The sequence below is a fragment of the Pterocles gutturalis genome, unplaced genomic scaffold (genome assembly GCF_000699245.1).
Source record: "Pterocles gutturalis isolate BGI_N339 unplaced genomic scaffold, ASM69924v1 scaffold511, whole genome shotgun sequence".
Lineage (NCBI taxonomy): Eukaryota > Metazoa > Chordata > Aves > Pterocliformes > Pteroclidae > Pterocles > Pterocles gutturalis.
Genome location: NW_010097426.1, coordinates 6,890 through 25,195, shown reverse-complemented (window position 1 = coordinate 25,195; position 18,306 = coordinate 6,890). Strand labels below are relative to the sequence as shown.

The window sequence follows — 18,306 nt, the reverse complement described above, 5'->3', positions numbered from 1 at the left end:
TTTGGTCTCTTACTGTAGTTTTTATCACCTGAAGGTTCTCAGGTGCTTATAACAACAAGGAAGAAGCCATATCTTACTTTTTCAGTAAGAATGATGAATAATACATTAATTCTTCAAAAATAAAATTAAAAGGAATGTTTGTTTCCCACCATGACATTTTACAACACAGCTGGACTGTATTTAACTGATGCTATAGCTCAAGTACATCTACACGTTACCTTTTAATGCAGGGAGCTGGAGATAGTCATAACTCTAAAGCAGACAAAAGAAGCCTAAGCAGTGAACTTCTTGTGTCTTTAGGCACCATCTAATCTAATATGCTAAATTACATTAATATTTCTTAATTTTATTTGGGAAAAGTTGTTTCCTTGTCCAGAGATGAATAAATCACACAATTTTTCATAGTCTATGCAGTATAAATGAGATCTTAACACAATTCTGATTGTATTTCCTTTTTTTCCTCTAGTTATTTTATCACTACAGGAAATGTCTTCCTGTTTTCTTATTATAAAGGAATAATACACCTCTGCATCAGTGTAAAAATAGAGATAGGTGTCTCCAAAATAAAATTCAGAAAAATTATGCACATATACTATGACAAGAGTTCACAGCAGAGAGACACACCCTCTGAGAACAGCACGGTGTAACTAAAAAGGGACTAAACTCCTCCAACTTTTTCCTAGTTATTCTGGGAGAGGTTAGGTGGCAAAGTTGCTAAAATGCTCTCAGATGCCTCAAGTCTTCATTCTGCAAGTGTCATATACTAGAAACTGAGTACTCTAATTGAGGAATTCACTGCCTACTAAGTTTTAATTAAAAATAATAATACAAAAGCATGGTGGTTATTGGGCAAAACTCTGTAGTTTGTCATCAGCTTTTCCTCCTTTTTTTAAAAAAAGTCTTGTTATTGCATCATTGCCATTTCATACTCATCAACAAAATCTGACACACAGTGAAAATCATGCTCCAGCAGTTGTCATTTAGCGTTACTAGACTTTTGTCCCCAGTGAAAAGCACGTGTCCTAAACATGTCGAAAATAAGTTATAATTCTTATGCTTGGAGTGATATGGGAATCAATTTCTCTCTAATTAAGAGTCACCAGCAATGTGCCAGACAAACGATCCCAAAGGAAGTGCAGAATGTTCTTAAAAAGTGAAAAGAAAGAACATTATACTTCTTCTACCTCTCCAGCCTCATCAAACATAAGCTATACAGTGCTGGAGAAAGCAGCTCATTTCAATTTATTGTAGAGTTATTTAAATAAAAACCTAAACAGCAAATATGTGTGTGCCTATACATACACTACAAAAAGCAGGATGTCACTCCTGAAATGATAAAATGCTCATATTCTTATATGATCTGGACTCTTAATAAACTTTGCTTAAGGATCAAATGAAATTGTCTTAGAGAAGTCCACTTGCCAATATCCTCACCACCAGTATGTTCTTTCCTTGTTTAATAATAGATGGTAGTATCTTCCTAAATAGAAGAACGGACACAGCCACTGCTTTAAAATATGAGCATGTATTTTAGAGATCTGGATTTTATTTTAAAGAATTATCCTTTCATACCAATAGTTCTTTTTTTCTTAGTTTATTAAAAAAAATAATTTTGTAGACCAAAGAGACTTTAGCATGTATGCATCATGCCAATTAATGTAAGATTTTCAGTATGCATGATCAATCACATAGTTTTTATACCATCTTATATAACAAATGTAAGACCTAGTTCTAGAAATAGGTTATCTTCAGGTTTAAAAGCACCACCTGCTCTTAATGATGCCACCAGCAAAATTACTGTAATAAAAAAAAATAATCCCTAAATGATCACAAAATCCAAAGCCCAGAAGAAATTTTCCAGTCATGACTACTCAATACAAACACCAGCTAGCTTTTAACAAAAGGTGATCAGGTTCAAATTAGTCTTACCCCCTTCCCTGGCCTCCACACTGTGTGGTGAATAATGAATTAATAAGACTGTTGCAGGGAAAGGCAACATGGGGGCTGAAATAAGGAGAATGGGGAGAAAACTTATATTTTATTATTAAGAGTTCTTAAAAATCCAAAATAACATACAGGTTTCAGACATTCAAAGGAAAGAATCCTTTTTCTCTCTAGTAACAAAATGATTTACTCTTGATAAATAATCTTCAGAAAGGTATGTGTAGATTGCCAGAGGAAACAATTTTTTCATATTACCAAATCAAACTCCCGTAAAGCCATCAAAACAGAATTTTTTCCAGAAAGCCTAGGAAAGGAAGTATGTATTGTCGACCTACATAAAAACTGATAGCTTGCACTTTCTGGCAATTGATTTAGCAGTCCATTATGATCATAAAGTTGCAAAATAAAAATGAAGTTATTTCTTCTTGCTTCAAGTGAAAGGCCTCAAGCATTTCTTTTAACAGTTTACAAATGAAACTTAGGCATTAAGTAGGCATTATGCAGAAGTATGGAATTATTTGTGCATACTTTGTGACTATATCTGAAAAGTCTCACTAATGTAGAAAAAAAGTTTTGAAATCTTTATCTCTGTAAAATTAATAAACTTCAGGTCCCTACAGCAAATGAAGGTACTCTTTTTTTATGTTTCATTTGACACACAAATTTCTTTATCCAGTCTCATTCTCCAAGACCTGTTCAGTCTCCTATTTTCCTGTCTTCCCTAATACAACCACCCAAATATGAAACTCTTTGCAGACATGCATAAAAGTGTTATTTTTCAAATACATTTTAACACACTAGAAATTAAATCAGATTCCCTTTATATGGATATTTAGTTTCTCAAATTAGAGAAAGTTTATCAAAAAATATTCATACACAGTATAGCCCAAAGGGTAAATGTGTCCTACTGACTACCAAGCAAAAGAAGAATATGACTTCAGCAACAGACATTATGCAATAGACATCAATACACAGTTAACTAAATAAAAAATTAAATATTCAGGTCCTCTTCTCTATCACTTGATGTTTTTGTTAAGAAGAATAAAATCTGCAGCTGTAGTGGCAAAATTCCAGCAAATTTTCATTCTACTGTCTTTCACAGGATTGTCTATTGCTACCAACAGTTGTGTTTCTGTAGCAAATTTTCAATGAGAATTTAAGTACTGGATGTTTTCAGCAGAGGATAGCAGGGCAAGTTAGAAAAAAAATAAAGTAACCAAAACAGAAAAATGTACAGGAAGAAGCAATTGGCAAATTGCAGAAATTCTTTCCCAACCCCATTCAGAAACAGGTAACTTTTCCCTAGATTAATCCAATCATCTCTCCTGCACATCTTGAATGCTCTTCCCCTTTCTACCAGTATGCTCAGCCTTCAACTCCAGTCTCTCAGCAACTGTTTCCTCTCCCTCAAGCTTTCTCTGCCCTTCTTGTGATAAACCCTCCCTCTTGTTGAAAGAAATAGAAGTGATACGACAAAGTTTTAAAGTAGCACCCCCTGCACAGTCCTCCAATTTTCCTTCCAGCAACAGGAAGGCTCTGAAACTGGAGAAGGAACCTGTCCAAGAAAGTTAACTTTTTTTTGGCTTTGCAAATTCTCACACTGTTATATGGTAGCTTAAATTGCTTACTGCTTAAAAAGAAAGTATGGAGATGCTGAGCAAATGGCCAAAAAAAATAATAGCCTGTCTGTTACGGGGGAAGGAGACTATTCATATAAAATTAATGCTGCATCCATCTTCTGCCTGGTAAATTAAGATGCTGCCATGTAATTTTTCTCAAGACAAAACAAAAAGCATAGACAACACTTTGATAAAGTATGTTAGCATAATTCAATATGAAATAATTTGATATTTGTGCAGCATTTGAATACATGCTGTATGGTTATTATGCTACTGTACCTCATTTTGAAGTTCATCACCGCTTTTGGTAGAAGCAAGCATCTCGTACAAAGTACAGCAGAGGTCTTCTGTCGTTGGCCCTCCAGGGGTACCCCCTTGAGATTCATTCAGATACTTTCCAACTTCACACCATAAAAAAGAATCATCTACTTTTTCCAAAGACTTGAGATCAGATTTCTCATCACAGTAATTCTGTAAGTGATTCAGCTGATTATTCAGAAATTTGTTATAATCTAAGCTTATAATTTTCTGCGCATCAGCCTCACCATTCACAGGCAGCTCCTCAGAATGATCCAAATCATGCATGTCAAATGAAAACACTATATTTTTACCGAAGAACACTCTGTTATCACCATTCTGCTCTTCAGCCATCTGTAAGAGGGCTGTAAGCTGTTCTCCAGTGAAGTGAGATGCAATCTGACGTGTGGCATTACAAGCTGCAGTAGCAGATGATGATGGAAATGGCCCAAACATCTGCTTGATCGCCTTTGTCTCATCATGGCCAACACATTCTTTCCTGTGAAATGTCTTAAAGAGAAAAACAGCTCCGCTTTCAATTGCTTCTTGTCCATTTTCAGCTCCAACTGTTAACAAAACCAAAAACAAATGTAACTTTATACACTTCAAACTAATTCTCTTTCATTGCCTGTAACATGACTTCATTCAATTTCTTGCTGCAAGTCTCATCAACAGAGATATGAAATGAAAACTATCATATAAAAGGTATAGGATAACAAAACATCTGTCTTCATTATCCTTCTACTTACTAGAAATTCATATTAAGGATTACCAATGCTTTCTTATTTTTCCAAACAAGAGGAAAAACTTGTCTGAGGTCTTATACTGACAACAGTATATTTAAATGCTTTTAAAATGTAACAAATTTCTACTTTGTATCACTGTTTATTCACTGCCTAATCTGAATTTTCATAACAGACTACATGTACAAACCTCAGATGGGAATTACTACATTCTTGTAGTAACTCCCAGTAGAATTACTACAGAATGTGTGTTAGAAAATTTGCCCAAATAAATTAAAGCAAATAAATGCATGAATTTAGGTTTATATACGGCAGTGTGCGCTTGCAGCCCAGAAAGCGAACCGTGTCCTGGGCTGCATCAAAAGAAGCATTAGCAGCAGGTCGAAGGAAGAGATTCTCCCCCTCTACTCTGCTCTCGTAAGACCCCACCTGGAGTACTGTGTTGAGATGTGGGGCCCCCAACATAAAAAAAGACATGGACCTGTTGAAGAGAGTCCAGAGGAGAACCACGAAATTAATTAGAGGGCTGGAGCACCTCCCCTATGAGGACAGGTTGAAAGAGTTGGGGTTGTTCAGCCTGGAGAAGAGAAGGCTCCAAGGAGACTTTATAGCAGCCTTCCAGTACCTGAAGGGGGCTACAGGAGAGATGGGGAGGTACTCTCTATCGGGGGGGGTAGTGACAGGACAAGGGGTAACAGGTATAAGCTAAAACAGGGTAGATTTCGACTAGACATTAGAAAGAAAATTTTCACTGTGAGGGTGGGGAGACACTGGAACAGGTTGCCCAGAGAAGCTGTGGATGCCCCATCCCTGGAGGTGTTCAAGGCCAGGCTGGATGAGGCTTTGAGCAACCTGGGCTAGTGGGTCTTTAAGGTCCTTTCCAATGCAAACCATTCTATGATTCTATATCTACAAAACACCATATTATGCAAATTAAAAATATATTATTAGAGAGAAACGTGAATTTACCTCTTACACAAATATCTGCAAAGGTAGTCAAGGAAAACAAACAAAACCACCATGAGATGAACCAAAATGTCACTACTAAGCAAGATTTTGAATCCATCAAGCGTAAAATAAACAAAACCAGCCAACAGACTGGGGGTTTTTGTTTGCTGTATATGAGGATAACATGCAGATTTATTTTTCTTTAAGTTTCAAAAATGTGTTCTAAAAGGTTGGGTATGTTACTCCAATATTTTTAGTAGAATCAGCATTCCTAGCAAGATTGCATAATTTTTAAAACTTCTTCAAAGCTTATTGTTAAGATTTACAAGCTGCTGTCATCAAGATGTCTTTATCTGGCCAATTCTTTAGTTATATCAGGACTGACGAGCATAGCTCCAGAAGAGAACCGTATGATTTAAGTGATAACACTGGTGATTAACCCCCATCATGGCTAATTCAAAAGAACTATTAAACTATGTATCTTAGAAGGAACAATATTATTGATTTATTAAAACACCAAAAAGGCAGTTCTGACATAGCAAAAGTGACTATCCTCTTTTCAGAAATCAAAACTGTCTTGTGCTTGCCTCTGTATACCTCTACTATTCAGTTATGGGCCTATGTATCAACTCTGTACCCATTTTCTACCTGTTAAAAACCTCACTGAAATCAGTGGGAAGATTTTATAATTACTCCGACATTGCTACTTGTGGCTTAATTCAACTTAGGTTAAGTTCAACCCCAGCAAAAGTAAGGGTTTCTTTCTCCAAAACAAGAGCAAAAGAAATCCAGCATAAGCAGATGGAACAAGGCTGAGTAACTAGAAATATAACGTAAATGGAAGTGCCTAAAAATTCAATATTTCTCTTGAATTTCCTTATGGCACACTTTGAAAAGCTGAAAAGTTCCTGAAGGGAACGAGACGTGATATTTACAGGATAATTAGATATAGGGAATATACACGGCATAAAGATACACACATATACAACATATATGTAAATATATCTCAAAGAAAAAAGGTGGTTCAGCCTCCCTCTCAGCATTAGCTATATAGAAATCACAGCAAAAAAACCTCAACATCTGAAAACTCATAGGCCTATGTTTGACTGCATGAACCTCATTCTTACATTCCTAACATACAAATAAACATAATTACTTACGGTCGCTTGTGTCAGAACAAGTACATGTTATGAAACTAAAAGAGCAATTGTACTGAAGAATTTGAGAAAAGTCTCTTAGGTTTACTATGTGCTAGTTCTCCTTTATTATCAACAACCCCTGTTCATGGAAACATCTCTTGAAAAAAATACTACCCCTCCTCTCTGAATATAATGAGCCAGCCAAGATGGCAAGAGATCCACTACTTGAAGCTACTCCTTCCTTTTTGTTTTTAAGCCAATCAGATCATTTCAGTAGGTGACATTTTCCCTGTCAAGTAAATCAATATTACAGCATTTGATGTCTAGGCTGAGATTCCATTTCCTTGAAATTAAGCTAAAAAGGCATATTTCCCTACTCTACATTTCTGATGATGATGGTTGGAACTGTCAGTTCAGTTTGTGCCTCACTGTCATCCGTACTGGTCTGTGTCTTCATAACATTACACATCTTTATTCAGAATCATCAAAGCTGATGGTTTCTTTCTAACTTGTTCTAACTAAGCAATCATGTATTTGTTTTCATTTGTTTTGTCCTCTTCACTACATCAAACAAAAATTTATCACTATTACTTTCAGGTTTTCACTTTGCTCTGCCTACCCACTACACTGGGCCTGCTTTTGGGGGTAAAAAAAAAGAAAACAAAAAATGTTTTTTGCAGCCATCTTTGGCAAAAGGTGGAAACAATAACAATAATTTAAAAATTACATAGCTAAGACTAGTTTCTGTCATTAATACCAAAACAACAAATCTGCCAAATTATTTTCCCAGAAAAAATTTGCAGCTAGGAATGGCAAATATTTATTTTTCTTATAACCTTTTTTTCCAGTATCAGACATTTTGTCCTACTTGCTATATTACATACAGTCTTATCTTTTATTTTGCAAACTTCACAGTCATCGTATATTTGTCAACCCTAACTTAGTCAACGTTTTACTCCAGCACCTATTATGATTAAACTATACCCAGTGGATATTTAAAACAACTATGTAGATCTTCTCCACTTATTCCAAGCTGCTTGTTATGGACATAAATATTCAGATTAAAGGAAAATGACGCTGCCATAGTTCTCTGCAGCTCTAATTTACATAGTTCGCTGTGCCTGACTGGTACTTGAAACGGGTCCTTATTTAAAAATCAGTTTTCCTCTCCCAGGTGAGTCTGATGCTTAGGTACAAAATATAGCTTGCAGTGATTTCTACATGAGCAGTTTGTCCTCAAAAACACATACTGAGTTTTTTGCTTACATTGCTTACAAAAAATTACTATAATATGGAAAAGGAGTACGACTATGGGAAGTAACCATGTATTCTACTGGCTGAGAAACAAAAGCCACTACAGCAGAGCTGTCTGAACCACCTGAAAGGAAATGAACTTTTAAGTTCAGATTCACAAAAATATAGCATTTTTCATAATTAGTAATTCCAACAATGGTCTTAAAGGCTTTTATGCATTTCTGTGAAAATTTATACTAAAATTATTTTTTTATCATTGGAAAAGGTCTTATTTTTGGCCGTCATCAAAAAAGTCTTCCCTTTCAACTTGTGAGGATGCTGTTAGGATCGTGAAATACTAGGGCCTGAGCCATGGGGCCCTGAACCAAAGTTGACCTCTAGATGAACCTTACAATATTTCTAATATGTACAATATTGATCATACACGCAATATATTATCTTATGAATATATGCCAATTTATAAAAGCTTTGTTGTAACACTTACAGAGCATTGCTGTAACAATTGCTGTGTAAGTCAGCAGGTAAATGCTAATGTGTAACAGTAGCCTCATTTGTCAAAAATAGACATGCCTGTTGCAACCAAAAGACAGATACGACTCCCGAAGCACAGAAGTAAAAGGATGTGTGCTAAAAGCATGTGGAGGCCCATGACAGGCTTTGTTGGGAAACACATAATCAGGATTACCAGATATGTTTACCCTTTTTTTTTTTTTTCACTTCCCTCTCGAGGTCTTGGCCAGACTCGAGATGAAAGATGACAAGGGGAAAACCAAACCAGATGTTTCTCACAGTTGGACACATAAAGTTGTTTATTTAACTGTATAAAAGTGGGAAATGTTTGCAGGGAAATTTGGAAGCCTCATCTATACCGTGGATGCACTGTACAGAGATTTCCCAATTGCAAGGAAGGGTTCTCCAAATCCTCGCTGCAACAGCGACTGCGGATCTGGATGATGGTAGTGTATTAATAGGGCATCTGGTGATGTATCTTCTTAATCACTATTGCTAACTCTGTGTAGTAATGATTAGGTGCATTACCTTATTTTATGCTTGCTGTAGTAGTTTGCTCATTATTATGCTGCTTTACCTTATCTTGCTTTAATTTATTTTCACTGTATTATTTCCCTTATTATTTTCTCACTTTAAACATAAGTAAAAATAAGCTAACTTCTTTAATTTGGTGCCTGTGTCCTTTGTGCTAACCCTGTCAATTGGCAAAACAGATGGGTAAATATGTAGCAAAACTGGGAAGCAGCCAGGGAAACAAGTAATTACAGATGGATTGTTTATTTGAGAGGCAAAACGGCAGCAAGAAGGAGTGCCAAGAAATGAGAAAAGGGGAATATAAACTAAGCAAATGTTGTCATTTGGACAGTCCAGGGTTAATTGTCAGGCAGCCATGCACTTGATCAACACAAGCTGCAGCAGGAGAATAAACCAACCTGTTGTTCTGATCATAGTATGTTATTAAAATGGAGTGCTGCAGGAAACGTCACTAGCCTTTCTATATTCCTGAATGTGTTGTTCATACAGACATTTCTAGTCCATGCGTACCAAACAGGATTTTTTTTAAACTATTTTTTTTTAACTAACTATATCAATACCATTAGCATACCCTTTCCCATCACAGCTGTGTCTGAAAGCTGCCTTTACTATTGCAGCACAGCAATAAACATCTCTAAAGAAATAATAAGAGAGTACAAATTGTGTGGGCAATCTCAAACAAAAGGTTAAAAAGACAACATTTATTTCTTTGATCAGTTATCAATACAGACTGCACCTTTTCTGTATTAACTTTAGGCATTGACTGTTGATGCAAACTCACTCTGCACCTCATGACTTTCCCCCAAACCTTGCGTATCAGAACTACCAGCTGAAATCCGTGCACTGAAACAGAGGTACCCGAGTTGGGGCAAAGAGGTGGCACTTCCTAGAGGTGCCTCTGTCTCAGAAAGACAGGCAGCCACATGCTTAACTTCTGGCCTGAAGAGATTCAAGTCTACTAACAGCACAAGCTCTAGTCCTTGTATTAGAAAAATAGGATTAAAACCAATTAGGATCGAATTTGTAAAAATAACAGAGTTAGGTCACAAACATGGAAAGAAAAAAAACACATAGCACAGTGTAGAACATGAGTATCTTCAGATTAATTTAAAATATTTTTGTCAGTGATTTGAGAAATACTTGACATTTTTCTTCCAATGACTCACTAAAGCAATAAACACTACAACCATTCAGAGCTTTAACAGACATCTTCTCTGGGATTGTACAGCACGACCAATTGCTACATGCTGGACATGAATAACTTGTCTAGCTTTTTTTTTTTGAAAGTCTGTGTTTAGATGTTCATTTCTTTTTAAATTTGCTAGTCATTTCCAAAAGAACTGTTGAGAAACAGAAACACAGGTTAACACTCAGGTTCTGATAAAACACACTCTGGTCTATAATGCCAAAAAAAAAAAGCAAATATGTTTATTTAATATTAATTATCTCAGTCTTTTTACATAGGGTTCTGTCCAAGATCTTTGAAACACAACTTGAAAAGGAAAAAATATACCTATTAGACTGAAATTAAAAATTCTTAAATATGTGACAGCAAGAGCTTGAGCCATGTGCTTTGTTTATGAGCTGATGAAGTTCAATTCATCAGCACAAGCTGAATTAGTTTTGATTGGAAACCTGGTTTTATATCTAAAGATGGAAAGTAAGTTTTCAGACCTTCTATGCCATAATCTAGATTCAATTTTACAAGCCTAATTCCATATGAGTGAAATGTATTATTTATTTCTCTCCCAACACTTTAAGCAGAAAACATTTCTTTACATTTTTATCTGCCTATCGAATTTTTCATTATACCAATCATACGGAATTAAAGCCGACAATGCAAAGACTGTTCTTTTCTCAGGGTACTGCCATTCTAAAAGAAGGTGATGGTTTTGCTTGCTAAAGGTTCACCGCAAACCATACCACATACTGCACAACCATACTATCAAAAAGCAAGAATATCCACATAACAATAGAGGCATATTTTAAAATAAAACAGGAGATCAAATTGTGCATACACATATCAGATTAACTGGAGTTTCAAAGACATTTCAGGGCAACCCTGAAGTCAAGGTAGAACTAAAATTGTATCAGTATGCAAAGCAGGCAGGCAGAAAGCAGCTCGAAAAAAAAAAACCCCAACAAAACAGTCTATTATGAGACTACTAGAGAATGAAAACATACCTATTTGTTTTGCAGCTTGTAATATAGTTTTTAAATCACCATTTACAGTTTGGTGTTCTTTTTTGTCCAAATTGTCATCAACAAACTTTATTATCTTCTTCCAAGTAAGATCAGACTTCAGCAGCTGTTCATGCAGTTTTGATCTTTTAGTCTGAAAATGCAAAATATTTGGGTTTTTCAAATTAATATATGGAGTTTCCTTCCATACTAAAAAAAAAAAAAATATCACTTTCCAGTTGCATTCAGTCAGCATGTAGTAACAATGGTAAGCAGTTTCCTTATTACTTTTCTCTTTCCTGTGTGTAAGGAAGAAGGAGGATACACACACACACACTCACTCACTACTTTACACTGCTTCACTCCCAAGATTCCAAAGTCATTTCACATTATAGGTTCCCACAATGCATTTTTAATGCATTATTTCTTGGGGGGGAAAAAAGTACTTAAATTCAGTATCACTAGATTTATTCTAAACATCCCCCAACAAGAGTCTGAGGTGAACTCAGTACTCAAAGGGAAACGCTCAGCTCTCTAGTTCTGCATAAGCTTGGAACTAAAAACATACTAGCCCAGTCCAACTTAAATAACTTCCTGAAAGATGAAATAACAGGGCTGTACTAACACAGCTGAGCGACCCTATCCATACAGCACATCATGAATGTAAGCGCTTAGCATAAATCACAAACCTACAGTAAATTTGACATTGAGTGAGGACACTATGAAGGAATGCACAAGAAACTACACACACTCTGCCCAGTCTTGCTTGCCTACTGTTATAAAAGAGCAATGCAAATTAAGAAAGCAAACAGTTCTTACTATATACACACTAAAACTTTACAATTATGCTTTGGAAAAGAAAAAATCTTTACCGTTAAGTCAGCTAATTCTTCACTGTAATCCTCATGTTTAGTGACATTTGAAAAGGAGCGTAAAGCACCTGTAAGACGAGGCAAGGCCATCTGTTACTCAATCAGTGATCCATAGGATGAGAAATTAAATCCCAGTTCAAGCACCTAGATGACAACAAAACAAATAACATGGCTTTGTTAATGCTATAAATACAAATTTGCATCACAAACTTGAAAGACCTTTTTGAGAAAGCAGAACTTGGCTGGTGCTTCAATTCAACAAGTTAAAAAAAATCCCTCTCAAACTGCTGAATATCAGGATTCAACAAAAAGGAGGTTAAAGGCACAGACAGTAGGCAAGACATGGTAACAAGCAGAGGTCATTCAGCAGGTTCTTCTTATCTCTCCTCCCTGAAGAAAAGTTACCAGCAATGAAGCAAAGTGGCAATTATTCCTTTAACACCACTAGCACAAGTGTATTATAGTGAAATCTATGTAACTGAACTTTAGCTCCCAGCAGCAGTAAGTGATTACAACCTATGAGAAGGTTTTCTCTGAAGCAGCCCACACGAGGAGCTTTCAGGTCATTGCAGCCTTCGGCACTGATGCAGGGGTATCCTTCTTGACAGCTCCTTAGCCATTTTTAACCAGCAAAACAGCAAAGAAAATTATGACAGGAGAAAAAGATAATAATAAACACGTAGCGCTAAACTATTATAAGAATAAAAGGAAAGAGAGCCACAAAACTGGTCAGAGGGCTGGAGCACCTCCCCTATGAGGACAGGCTGAAAGAGTTGGGGTTGTTCAGCCTGGAGAAAAGAAGGCTCCGAGGAGACATAATAGCAGCCTTCCAGTACCTGAAGGGGGCCTACAGGAGAGATGGGGAGGCACTCTTTATCAGGGAGTGTAGTGATAGGACAAGGGGTAACGGGTATAAGCTGAAAGAGGGCAGATTTAGACTAGACATTAGGAAGAAATTTTTCACTGTGAGGGTGGTGAGACACTGGAACAGGTTGCCCAGGGAAGCTGTGGATGCCCCATCCCTGGAGGTGTTCAAGGCCAGGCTGGATGAGGCTTTGAGCAACCTGGGCTAGTGGAGGGTGTCCCTGCCCATGGCAGGGGGGTTGGAACCAGAGGGTATTTAAGGTCCTTTCCAACCCAAATCATTCTATGATTCTATGATTTTATGAATAAAAGGGCTACCAGAAAACTGAATAAAAGCATATACACACCCGCCCCGTGCAGGGCTCTCTCCAGGACTACAGTTTAGTTCTGTGTGTTCTTATTTCTTCTGTGAAACAGGCTCATATCTATACAGCAAACACAGCTGTTCTCCATTTGAACTTGTACTTGTTCCAAGCCTTTTACTGAAACTATTCTCAAAGTTCTTTAATTTCAAAGGGTGCCCACAGCTCAACTGTTTAATGAACTTTAATGTACAGTTACAATTTCTGATGGCAGCAGATAGATACAGATTTAGATTATTTTTGAAACAATTAATGATGCCATTACAAACCTAATGATCTGTGTCATTCTTAGCATGCCTGAAGACCATCGACAATCCAGAATTTAAATAACTTAAAACAGAGTTAATAAAATGACTTTTTTTTACCCCCATATTCATACACCATACAGAAGTCCCTGTTTTAATCCAATTATCCTTAACATTTTTCTTCATTTAATGACCACATTTGTATTTTAGCTATCAACTTTTCAGTGAAGCACAAAAGCAAACCCAGATGCAGCGTTCCAGTCACAGACAGAGAAATGTCACTGACTTCTCAGGTCTGTTTGTTTTCCTACCTTGCATTAAGATGCTTTTTGATAAAAGCTATCACTACAGTTGGTATTTTGGAGACAAATATTATAATGATGAAGCTACCAAATGTGGAAATAAAAAAATGTTTAACTGTGAAGGGGATAGAGAGGACGTGTTCAAATTCAAGCCTAGAAGCAGACAGAGCCAAGTAACACTGCAGCTTTTGAGATGTTCAGTTGACATATAACACGTAATTCATACCAGTGTAGCTCCCAGTGAAAACCAACTGTGATCATTATAGCCACCATCACAGAAGAGAAGTAACATATCCAAAATTTGAGGGAATCTAACTTGACCTTTTCTGTTTGAATCCAACAAAAAAAAGGTAAACCACTCTCATACTGCTCCAATGACAGCGCTGCCATTAGTTGTTAAAGATCACTCAATATTGCCTATTTATATTATACCTACACTTGAGTACCTTTTCCTATACAATTATGGTACTTTACAATAACATATAACAACATAATTGTAATATTATCTCAATTGTCCTTCCTGAAATAACTTGCACAGTAATCTATTAGAGTTCAAACCCACTTTTAAGAAGTTCACTTTTCACACACACTTTTAGGAGATTTTAAAGCACCTCCAGCACGCCCATTTATTAGGAAGTTTAGTTTTAAAGGCGTGTTTCCTCCTTTATTAATCCAGTTATTCAAACTTTCTGAAACAAAAAACCTGGAACCCCAAAGGACAAGTAAGGACACACCTCCGTGACAGCAGGCTTGGCCAAAGAGCCAAATCCAGCCTCAAAGACCTACAATTAAGCACATATTAATAAATGCTGCTCCACTTCTGGTCCATGATGTCTGTCCTCACTGGGGCACCACAAGAAAACAGAAAGAGCCATCAATTACAAGGCAGGGGACACGTGCATTTACTCTAGTGTTAACGTGAAAACCAAAGTAAAGATGAGGAACTTATACTATTACTCTACAACATACTAGAGCCAGCTGTAAATGCCAGGTCAAAAATGTTGTGGCCCTAGAAGATGCAGCATAAACTTATATTTGTTTAAAAAAAAAATTACCTGCTTTCCCATAAAGCCTGCTGATGTAGATACCTGCCTGCATCACACTGCCTTCAGAGTGGACCAGCTACTGCTTTTCTTCCCACAGCCACCAGAAGGGTAACCAGTTCCTTCTGATTTGACAGAGATACTCCTGTTTGTCCACAGCTTGATCTGAAGCATCTGTACTACCAAAAGATCCTGCTAAAGTCTGCTGGGTTTGGAACAAGGACCTAAAAGGCAGTGTTGTCTTACAGTTAAAATGTAGGCTAGTTTTCTGTCGTCTTATAGTTAAAATCTTAGCCAGCCTTGTTAGCACTGAAGCTAAGTAGGCCTGTTAGCTGAACTTTAGACACAGGGACTTGCATTCAACCATTTCATGTGTATTCAGACAGATAGCTAACCTTGAGAATACTTTCTCACAAGTGTTGAAAATTATTAGTTGATGAATTTCTAATCAAAGCACAGGGGTCCTTGAAGATTTAGAACATCTCGAAGTTCCTGAAAGATTTAGGACATCCTGGACAACTATGTAAGTCATATGTATCAATGTATCCTAACTTATCTTTAATTTTGTACAATTAGTTTTTGACTAAAAATGTATGTTTTAAGCAAAACATAAATCAGCTAGATGGGACTGTCCCATGGGCTAGACGGTACTGACAAGATAATGTATAAAAAGCAAACTTCTTTGTAACTTAGCGTGCTTGATTTGTGGAAATTTTCCACATTGCACCCTGCGCAGAATAAAGTAATGTCCCTTGTCTAAACATACTGTGTGTTTCGGGAGTTATTTTCTATTTCAGGTAACAGCAGCAGCAATTAAATACTATTTATGATATTCCATATAGAGAGATGCAAGACGAACATTTGCCATTCTTCTACCCAATCCCCCTCGAGAAAAATGTGTGAGCATAGGTACCATTGGGTTATTTCATGTTTGTAGAGGGACAAGTGGTATGGGAATTTAACCTTCAGATCAGTAAAACTTTGCACAGTAAAAATATATGGTTTTTTTTCTTCTTCACCAATGAAATAAGCACAATTGGGGTGCATTCTGCTAGTTTTTTAGGAAAGTGAACTGAAGCTTGAAGATTCCTAGCACTATCTGAGATTTCTTGCCTCTTTCAAAAAAAAACCTTACCCTTCCACTAAACTGTTTGTAAAGCAAGAAGAGCAATAGCCACCTTTCTAAAGCTTTGTGAAGATGACAGGCAATATCCTTAAAAGCCTATTTTACTTCTTTTAAAAACAAGTGTGATTTTCATGTTGAAACTTTTTTATGAGAGAAAAGTAAAGCATAAAAGCCGATTATACTCAGAATTCAGGTATGAACCCATTCAAATTTTATAATTTGAAAGTAAACCTAACAGTAAACATGGATCATAACCTCAGCAGGTCTTTTTTTTTTTTTCCTATCAAAATATTAAATCTAAAAAATTGCTGTCAATATTACAAAGGTAACTAACATCACTGGAGAAGTTTTCCACTTTATATTTTCACCAAGTACTGAAGTTTTACTACCACTCCTGGCCTCTCTATACCCATATAACAGAACCATTTCTTTCTGTTCTCCACTGAAATGTTACAGAGATACTGGTCAAAGAGGGTTTTTTCTTTTTTGGTTGTTGTTTTGTTTTAATTTTGTTTATTTTTGTCCCTATACTCTTTAACAAAACAAGCCAGCTGCCTAGTAGGGCTAAGAGAAGGGGATAGCTCAAAGGTGGTACCTTGAGGGAATAACGTAGCATTAACAGAATTCCACGGAAAATCTGCAGTTGCGCCAAAGTACCAGTTTCTGTAGCCTCTAGTATTTGGCTTGTAGTTAAAACCTCACAGCAGTCATTTTCTTCAAACTATTTAAGAAACATTAAGCCATGTAAGCCAGGTTTTGCCTCTAACACTTTAAACTGACTGTGCAAACTTCTCACTAATAAAACCTGAAGTTATTGTTGATTACTAATCTAACGAGTGAATGTTATTAAAAAAAAAAGGCTTTAGACATTGGCAGTTAATAGGAGGTTGCTACTGACCACATAGTACCTGGGTCAAATAGCATTTGTACTTTCACTTTTCAAGGTGGAATCATTTCAAAAGAAAAGGAAACCAAAAAGGCAAACTACATCCCAGCCATAAGACAATATAATACAAAAAAAAAAATAGGCCAATGCAGTAACATTTTTTGCACTTTAAAGACATTTAAAAGACATTAAAACAAATGTTAGCACAGGATTATCTCAATCAAACACAAAAGCAGCGAGACATGAGGACACATTAAGATATTTTAAATATATCCACACAGAATATTTTACCTCTTTATACTACTATGCAAGAGGAATAAAAATAAATAAATCCTGAAGCATTAAATTTTAGTGACATTAACACATAATTGCTACAATGAACCTCATCAGCTTCATTAACACAATGGTAAACTTAACATTTTATTTACAACTTGGTCTCAATACTTAAAACCCCCCACATTCTATTTGGTGTTTATTTCTCACTGTCATTTTAAAGAAATAAATAAAAGCATTAGATGAAAAAGCCATTTTACAACAATAGGGATATTTGTATTAGATTAACTTAAACAACTTATCCAAGCACGTACAAATACAGCACCTCGCATCAAAGCTGACAGTCAGGGATAACAGTGGTTTAATAATGTCTGGGACATTAATCAAAAACAGCAGGCCAAAGCAAGTTACTACAATATTAATATTTTCCAGCTTCACATTTTGCACCTTTATAAGCAGTGCTATATGATGTAGTAACAACTGTATGCTTTCAGACACCTAATTTTCTGCAAAAGGCTCAGACATTACACTGAAATTCTCTCAGGTTGTCTGGGTCGAATATTGCTGATCTCCAGTCAAGACCAGGTCAATCTCTGAAAGGGAGATGTCAAGACTAAGGAATATGTACTCAGGAAGAAATAGTGGCTGCTTGATACATGGTATTCATCTCAGTGAGTACCAGAATTCAAACAAATGCTTCAGTATAATGAGGAGGAATAACAGTGCCTGTGTGCGCCATCATTGATGTAAGAGACAATTTCAGGATCTGAATTATATAAATGACTAAACCAAAAAGACCCTAAAAAACAAATAATGGAATTGCAAGCCACGCATTCAATAGAATATTAACCCTTTCCAAATTATCTCTCCACAATCTTAGCCATGCACATGGGATTAAACACCAGCTGCCTAACACTGCTCCTGCCAGTGTCAGCTGGAGAGGCGTTTCCTGCGATTACGCCCAGTACTGTTTTGGTGTGATGCCAAACATGTGGCTTGGCCCAATAATGTGTCCATTTTAGATGTGCTTTGGGATCATTACCAAGCCTAGGTGTAATAAAATGGTGGTTTAGGAGACAAAAAAAAAAACAAAAAAAACCCCCCCCCCCCCCCCAAAAAAAAAACACCAAACCAAAAAAAAAAAAAACCTTTTCAGAATAAATC

At 36.4% G+C, this 18,306-nt stretch overlaps 1 protein-coding gene across 1 annotated transcript in view; it reads right to left on the bottom strand.

The window, feature by feature from the left end:
* Window positions 1-12,185, bottom strand: part of LOC104469813 (activating signal cointegrator 1 complex subunit 3-like) — a gene marked incomplete at its 3' end in the record, with an annotated part of 35,770 nt that extends 23,585 nt beyond the window's left edge. The window contains exons 1-3 of the mRNA XM_010084884.1: window positions 12,042-12,185; window positions 11,173-11,323; window positions 3,843-4,426 (exon numbers count right to left, since the gene is read on the bottom strand). Of these exons, the coding sequence (XP_010083186.1) occupies window positions 3,843-4,426; window positions 11,173-11,323; window positions 12,042-12,131 (825 nt within the window). The remainder of the gene's footprint in view (window positions 1-3,842; window positions 4,427-11,172; window positions 11,324-12,041) is intronic.
* Window positions 12,186-18,306: the final 6,121 nt, after the last annotated feature.